Below are 7864 nucleotides of genomic sequence, written 5' to 3'. Positions count from 1 at the left end.
GAGCCCCACATGGGGCTCCCTGCTCAGCGGGGGGCCTGCTTCTCCTTCTCTGCCCCCAGCTTGTGTTCTCTCAAATAAATAAGTAAAATCTTTTAAAAAAAAATTGTAACTGGGGTGTGGGGTGCAAGAACCCCTGGCTCTGGGAGCCCCCAACAGACCAGGTTTGGCCACTTGCCGCTGACAAAATGGAACGGCAGAGAGGCGAGTGGTGGTGAAACCAGAAAGGAGTTTATTTCAGGGAGGCCACCACCAGAAGACAGCCGGCTCGAGGCTCAAATCCTGTCTCCGAAGTGCTGAAAATACTTCTAGGTGTCTATCAGGAAAATGTGGGTCAAAGTGGGTGGGTGCCAGCGGGTGGGCAGTATAAAGGTCAAGTAGATCATTATTTTGGGGTCCAGCACGTGGGGTCTTGTTGGTGTCAGGGCAGTCCCTATTATTTGAGGTGTAGTTTCAGTCCCCATCATGGAATGCTTTGCCCTCAGGGTATTTTTGCCTGAGTTAAGCAGGAAAGAACAACTTCATTCAATGAGGAAGTACAGACTGAGGTCAGAATGGAAGTAAAGTCCTCCTTCAAGAGGTTTTGTATATGTTAGGAAAAAAGGCTGGAAAGTTAAAGATCAGTCAATGAGTTAATTCTGATTTTAAGGTGAGATTTTTCTTTTACTTTATACCTTCTGTATCCTTAGTTGACTTAATGTGAATTACCTAAAGAACATCTCCATTTACCCTACCCTATGGCCAAAGACTCACCATTCTCAAGCACTTCCCACTCCTTATCTCCATACCTGTGCTAAGGTCACTTCTCTCTGGAACATCTCTCCCCAAACATCACTTAAGCAAACTGTGCCAGGATGTTTAAAGGTAGATCTCTTCCAAGAAATTGATCACACCCCTCACATTCTAGAGGATGATTTCTCATTTGTCTGAACACCTATTACCCTTGAAGTCTTTTATAGGCATTTATAATCAATTCCAGTTTGTATCTTAGTGTCTTACCTGTCCATGTTGGGTTTCATGTGTTTCCCAATTACTAGGTAATGGGCTTCTTGTGGGACGAAATCAAGACTTACTCATCTCTGTGTCCCCTACAATGCTCAAAATAATAGACAGTCAACCAATGTTTGAATTAATGGGGCATATTTGCAATTCAATGTGTATGCTGCTAAAAATTTAGAAATAGACCAAATGATTCACCACTTTTTTTCAAATTTTATTTATATAGAATCTTCAGAATGTTTCCCTTTAATTTTTATCACAAGCTAAAATCTCAAAGCTTAAAATCAGATATTTTGTAATATATCATTGTTTAGTACAGGGAGAAGAGTTGAACCATTTCAAGGAAAAGCTTTCATAACTGTATAAACATTAATATTTACAATATTCTTTAATATAGATTTAGACAACGTGGCATCATATTTAAATGTACAAAATAGTTTAAGTCATTATATTCCATTACAGAACATTCCAAAATTCAAAGTAATAAAAAGAAATCCATAAACACTAATAACATTTGGGGAAAACAACAGCAACAAATTTATCGATAATCATAGTAAACTTATAGGATACTAATACATAATACACAATTTACAATTTACACATCAAATCCACAAATTTAAAGATCTATGACCAGTCTATTTAAATCATGCTGGATTCTAAATACTATTTTATAATTCATAGCTTGAAACAAATGTTCTGTGGCAACCTAGGAAACAGGAGTACAACCTATGAAATCATATTTAACATTCTTCTTTAATCCTAAGAGACTACTCTAGGAAACCTCAAAGACAGCACATAAGGCATTTTTCCCTGAAATTAAAGTTCTTACGAATATATTCGTAAATATATTCAAAGGAAGAAAATACAAACAACCCAGATATCATGAGTTAATTTTACCTTCTCAAATTTAGTTTGGTATATAGCATCTGGTATAATCACAGCTTCTCAGGGAAATTTTTATTTTCTCCTGATTTAGGGGGCTAACATTTATTCTCTGCCTTGTTCCAGAAAGAATTTAAGGTGGCTTACAAGATTCAGAAAATGCTGGAAAGCACAAATTATAGGGCAGATGAAACACATAAAGCACACATAAAACCATTTAAGAAAAGGTCAGGAACTGAATAAGTTAAAAATATATGACATTATTCTCTACAGTGATTTTCTGGAAATATTGCAAAATATGATATTAATTTATAAGAAAACTATTTAACTACTGGTAAACTGGGGATACTGATCAAATTTATTAAATTTTGTATTAATCCTCATAGAGATGATGATAAAAATGTGCTTTTTCCTTTGTGCTTGGGTGAAGTAAGTTGTCCTAAATGCCATGATGTATGACTCTGGAGTTAAGTCTCTTGTAATTGGTAGAGGACAGTGTAGGTGAAAAAATATAAAATGTGGGTACCCTTATTTAATTTCTACTGAGAAATTCATCCACTGAATGCCTGCTGATGACCTGAGGATAGGAAGCTATACACCAGGTGATCAGGTGTCCAAAGGTCTCTTTGTCCATATGCAATGCATCAATCCTGGAGCATCCTGCCTACAGCACTTCCCCAAAGTTCTCCAGCTCATGTCGTCGTTAGGACCCAGCAAGACAAACAAGGCGGCAAACTGAAGAACAGGAGGCCTGCGCAGCCTGGCCTGTTGAGGCTGCCATCGCCCTGCCGCCCAGCCAGCTGCAGAGGCTCTGACCTTGCTCACAGTCTGCACATCACCGACCTCACCCCATTACTGTGCGGGAGGAGAGTTTTGGAGAGAAGACTGGGGCAGCATTAATCGGCTTCCATGAAATACGAATGGGTCTGTTCAACTCTATCCTTCTGGCCCTGCTTTCACCAAATGCTAAATGAACCATCTTGTACCTATATGCTGAGAGGTAAGTAGAGGGAACGGGGAAAAAGTAGGGAGTGGAGCTTGAGGGAAGTGAAGAAAAGGGGTGGTAGGACAGATGGCATGAGTTTCAAAACTACAGATTACGGGTCAGAACAAAAGTATCTACCTGAAAGCTGAAACTAATCACTGCCTCCTACCTTTTGTTTTTGAGGATGACTGTTTCCAAGCAACACTCCTAAATTGTGGTCAGATCGGTGAAGAACGAAGTTCAAGTCCAGAGATCTAAAAGCCCCAGGAATTGCAACGTTCTTGGCTGGGGTGGCAAAGCTGCCCTAGGGTTTGTGAGATAGGTTTTACAGGGGACAGGGTTGTGACTGCCATTTTTCCAGCGATACCCTTCAGAATACAGGCAGGGCAACCTTAGTTATCAGACACCATGCCTCCGGCCCACAATACTTTGAAGGCCCATAAAAATGTTTTCATTTCTTTTAAATTCAGAAGGAAAAAACTGATCTTTTAGATTGAGGACAGGTTTATATACAATATTAGATTGGTTTTATACAAATGCAGTTGTAATGAATTAGTTTTTACTTTTTCTCAAGAAGACATCCAAGAAGGCAAAAGCGTCTAAGTCCTACCTAATGTGTCTTTGAAAACAGTTCAAGAATAAAAAAATGGAGGGGTAAGGAGAATCTGATCTCGTTGATCTTATTCCACTGATTTTTCTTTTTTGAATGTTATTTTGGGATTAGATCTTAAAAAGAGCTAAGTCTAATACTGGAGAAATACTAGCGTCAATTTCCACTAGCCAAGCAGGAAAAGAAAAAAAATTAAGTTCATTATTTTATTACCATTGTGCAATCGAAGAATCAAATCAGGATAAAGAGATCTGGATGTTTTCAGGTCCTGTCTCCACTCCTGTAAACATCATCAGAGGTAGGTTTTCCTTTGGGTCTCTGCCTCCTGAAACTATGTTACACTGCCCCTCAGTTCCAGACTTCTGTGCTTCTCCAAGGCCCTGGCTCTGACTACCCTGAGTAGCCCAAGTTGGACGTGACAGGAATGTGGGCACCTGCAAATGTTTTAAGAATATGATAAGAGAAAAAAGGAAACAGGGAGAATGAACAAGGGAGGAGGAAGGAAAATATCACAGATTTTTAATGTTCTAAAATTACATGGTCCAAGGTGCACCTGGGTGGCTCAGTCAGTTAAGCATCTGCCTTGGGCTCAGGTCATAACCCCAGGCTCCCTCTGCCCCGCCCCCTGTTCATGCTCTTTTTCTCCCTCCCCCTTTCTCTCAAGTAAAAAAAAAAATCTTTGAAATTACATGGTCCAAGGAAAAAAAGGGGGAAGAATTTATACTAAAATGTTACCTCTAGTTTTCTAGACAACAGGATTTATATTTTTTTATTTATGTTTCTGTTTTTTAAAAAATATTTTGAGATAAATGTACTCTATCATCAGAAAAAAACACTCAGTAAATATTATTTACAAAATTGTGCTCTCCAAAGTCTAAACTCCGAGGATTACCATCTTTGAGTTCCTCGTGGTATGGCTTAGGTTAGTAAATATGGTTAACTATTGGCATGCAGGGGACCCAGATTTGAGAACAGAATTTTTAACAATTTCCATTATTTTCCAAATTAATCAATGTTATAGGGAAATGTCAATCAAGAGTGCTAATTCATACCAACTTCTAGGATGTGTTCTCCATGTAAAATGAGAAAAACATGTCAAAAGGAAGAGTACACAGGAATCAATTACTACCTTTTATGGAATTGCAGACTTTCTGTGCTTGGAAGGAAAAATGAAGTCATAAAATTTAGACCCATGGATTACAGGTGAAGAGCCTGAGGTCCAGACAGATTATGTGATGTTATCACTGCTACAGAGCAAAGCTGGTGATAGAATTAGGATGAGGACTCAGGTTTCCTGATATCTGGTCTACAGCTCTACCCACCCCCAGTCCCAAAGGTAATTGCATTATAAATTATGTTTCATTGTTTATCCTAACTACATATAGGGAAATGCATTTTAGACCTGGAAGGATGTTAGGAAGATGACATAGACCTCAGTTACACAAGAATTTAGGTTCAGAGGTCAACTTATATCCCCTACCCACCCACCCCCAAGTCACACAGTTGAGCCAAGACGTAGACCATCTAGAACTGGCTCACTGCTCCCTCAGACACCGCCATATCTTCCATGGCTAATGACTACGACCAAAAAAGGAAAAAACACAAGATCATATCCAGATAAGGTATAATAAAACTGTTATTAATAAGAGTGCTTGGAGAATGGGTGTAAAACAGTTCTACGGCTCATAGAAATAAACTCAAATCTATGTGAGTACATCAGGAAGCATGATTGCTAATTTACTTGAAAATATATTTAAATGTAAATCATTATTTTAAGTTTTGTTGTTGTTTGAAGATGATGTAAATAACGCCTGTGTCTCAGGTTCATATGCCTGAAAATAAATTATAAATGCTTGTAATTCTCTAGAGCAGGGTTGGAAGATAATGACCAGCAACCCATTGTCTGTGAGGCTCGTGAGGTCATAAGAGTGGTTTTACATTTTTAAAGGATTGTAAAAAAATATAAAAAAGAATGTCTGATAGAGACAGTATGTGACCTGCAAACCCTAAGTTTTTGACTAACTGTCCCTTTACATAAAAAGTTTTGCTCACTTCTGTTCTAGATTTAGAAAGTATATGAAACTGGACTAGATATGTAATATGTTCTGAAAGGCTTTTTTGTCTTTAAAATTAAATCTCTGATTTAATATTTAAGTATTAAAATTTGCCTCTTTCTCCTGATAATAGGTAGTAGAAAAAAAAAAATCTAGTTTGAGACTTAGGATTATCTGTGTTCCAATTAAATGAGGTTTTATCACACATACTAAGTGGACATATAGTTGAAGCTAATTATTGTATGTGTCTGAAATCCATATTAAATGTTTCAGCTAGCTGAGAAAATGGCACAGCCTGTAGTATTGCTATAAAATAAAATGGAAACAAATATCTATAATTGAAAAACTGGCAATTTGATTCTCTGCATTGGTCTCGTCTCTATGTTTAAGATTTTCTTCTTAGGCCTCCCCTGGCCGCCTACAGCGTGTTGTCGGATTTATTACACCACTAGTTCTCAACCATGTTCATTACCTCAGTGACCGTCCATCCACATCTCATTTGCAACCATAAACAAAATCTCACCAAAGACACGGAAAAAACGGAAGTGCCCCTAATGAGACACAGACATGAGGTACCAAAAGTGGAATGACTAGTTTGGGGAGAAATAAATATTAGAGATACATTGCATTTATCAACCTGAATACAACAGTAAAGCGGACAGCTCTTCAGAGTGCCCTGCAGCGTCACTGGCCACGGCAGGACCGCTACACTGCAGCAGACCCTGGCTCACACCACACTCTGATAAGCACTGAGTGAAGACAAGTCTTTATCTCTTTGTCACAAGAGTCACGTGGTAAAGTTTGGATTTTATGAACTAGAGAAAAAAATATTAAAGTTGTGCCACTATTAGCTAAGCTACAATAATTTCAAGGTTATTACTTTGGAAGAAGGATCTACTGTGTCAGGATTAGAAGGCCTTCCTTTAAAATAATTACATTAACAATTCCTTTGGACCGCAGCACAGTTCTCTTCAGCCACTCCATTCTCTTGCTTGCTTTTATAATTGGAAAGGAATAAATTTTCTATTTGAGTCAAGAATTCTTCAGCAATGAAGCAATTAGTCACTTTGCTCAGAGTTTTCCTCAGACACTCCAAAAGCTAGTTGAAAAGAAACAGTTTATGCTTAAAATACACAAAAAGTATAAGAGGGTTTGCATTACTATCACTATTGTAACCCCTTCCAAATCTCACATTTTCTAATGCGCAAATGAGAAACAGCGGTTGAAGATAAATTTATGATCAATAATCACACAGCCAGAGTGTAGGAAGTCACTGCTGAGAAATGCTTCGTCTAGTTCCTTTAGAATTTTATATGAGGAGACAAACCTGAGATTTTAAGTGTGATGTTTCTACTTCGGACAAATTTGTGACTTTGCCTCTTTTTTTTTAGTAGTTACATTTACAAAGCAAAATAATCCCGTAGGATAAAAATCTGTGTACATACACAGGACTCTACTATTTCAACATTAGGATGTTAGACACAGTCTGTTTCCTGAAAAATATGCATACTAATCTTCCAACAGAACAAAGAGAAAGTGGCTTTAATAGAAGGGGGTAAAAAATATTAAAAAGAAACTTAGTATGTTTCAATTTTCTATTCTCAAATTGCTACCAAGAAAAAAAAAAAAGGTGTTGCCACACTGGTCTTTAACTCTTTATACTCATAGAAAACAAACAAGAAGTGAAATAAAAGAATTTAGGACTCTTATTTCCTACCAGAAAGTTAAATAAAATGACCACTTAAATGTAATTATTAGATTTATACTACTGTTCTTGAAAATGATCGATTGTTAAATCTACATGGAAACATGGTGCTTTTGAATTTAATAAAATGAGAAAAATGTTCTCCACTGTGTATATTAATCTACTAAGAAATTTATCGGCCAACACAGACAAATTTATTCTAAAATAGTATTATTTCTATACGCAAGTGTGGGCAACAAAACACATTACTAATTATCTCTCAGAAATTAATTTTTGAAAGGAAAAAGCAATAAAAAAATACACAGAAAATGTATCCACAAAGCATTTGGCACCATGGGAAAACACAGCAAGATGAATAGCTTTAGAATCCATGAACAATAGAACCAATTAAAATGAAGGTAGCTTACTTTCTGCAAACAAGTCAGGTCAGAATCCCGGCGAAAGATTTTATCCATAGGGACACTGCTGTTGGAAGAAATATGAAGGCAAACTGATGAAACAAATACCATAAACTAACCGGTTTTGTAATAAACTGTCACTGATGCCATATATCATAATTTTATATTTAACTTGGGTTTTCTCTAAAACCTAATTTAATGAGAAACGCTGCAGATGTGCAACCGTCTCAAACC

At 37.2% G+C, this 7864-nt stretch overlaps 1 protein-coding gene across 8 annotated transcripts in view; it reads right to left on the bottom strand.

The window, feature by feature from the left end:
* Positions 1-1368: 1368 nt before the first annotated feature.
* MYSM1 (Myb like, SWIRM and MPN domains 1) overlaps positions 1369-7864 on the bottom strand; it is a 42752-nt gene continuing 36256 nt past the window's right edge. For 3 of the 8 annotated variants that reach the window (XM_044383829.3, XM_044383832.3, XM_044383833.3), the window contains 2 exons: positions 7640-7697; positions 1369-3907 (listed from right to left, as the gene is read on the bottom strand). In XM_044383829.3, the coding sequence (XP_044239764.2) occupies positions 3710-3907; positions 7640-7697 (256 nt within the window). In that variant the 3' untranslated portion in view covers positions 1369-3709. Of the gene's footprint in view, positions 6627-7639; positions 7698-7864 lie in introns of all 8 variants that reach the window. The other 5 variants (XM_026497985.4, XM_048220322.2, XM_026497986.4 and 2 more) reach the window with 3 other exon arrangements.

Source organism: Ursus arctos, unplaced genomic scaffold (genome assembly GCF_023065955.2).
Source record: "Ursus arctos isolate Adak ecotype North America unplaced genomic scaffold, UrsArc2.0 scaffold_12, whole genome shotgun sequence".
NCBI classification, from domain to species: domain Eukaryota; kingdom Metazoa; phylum Chordata; class Mammalia; order Carnivora; family Ursidae; genus Ursus; species Ursus arctos.
The sequence above is the reverse complement of the archived record's forward strand: the minus strand, read 5'-3'. Positions and strand labels throughout refer to the sequence as shown.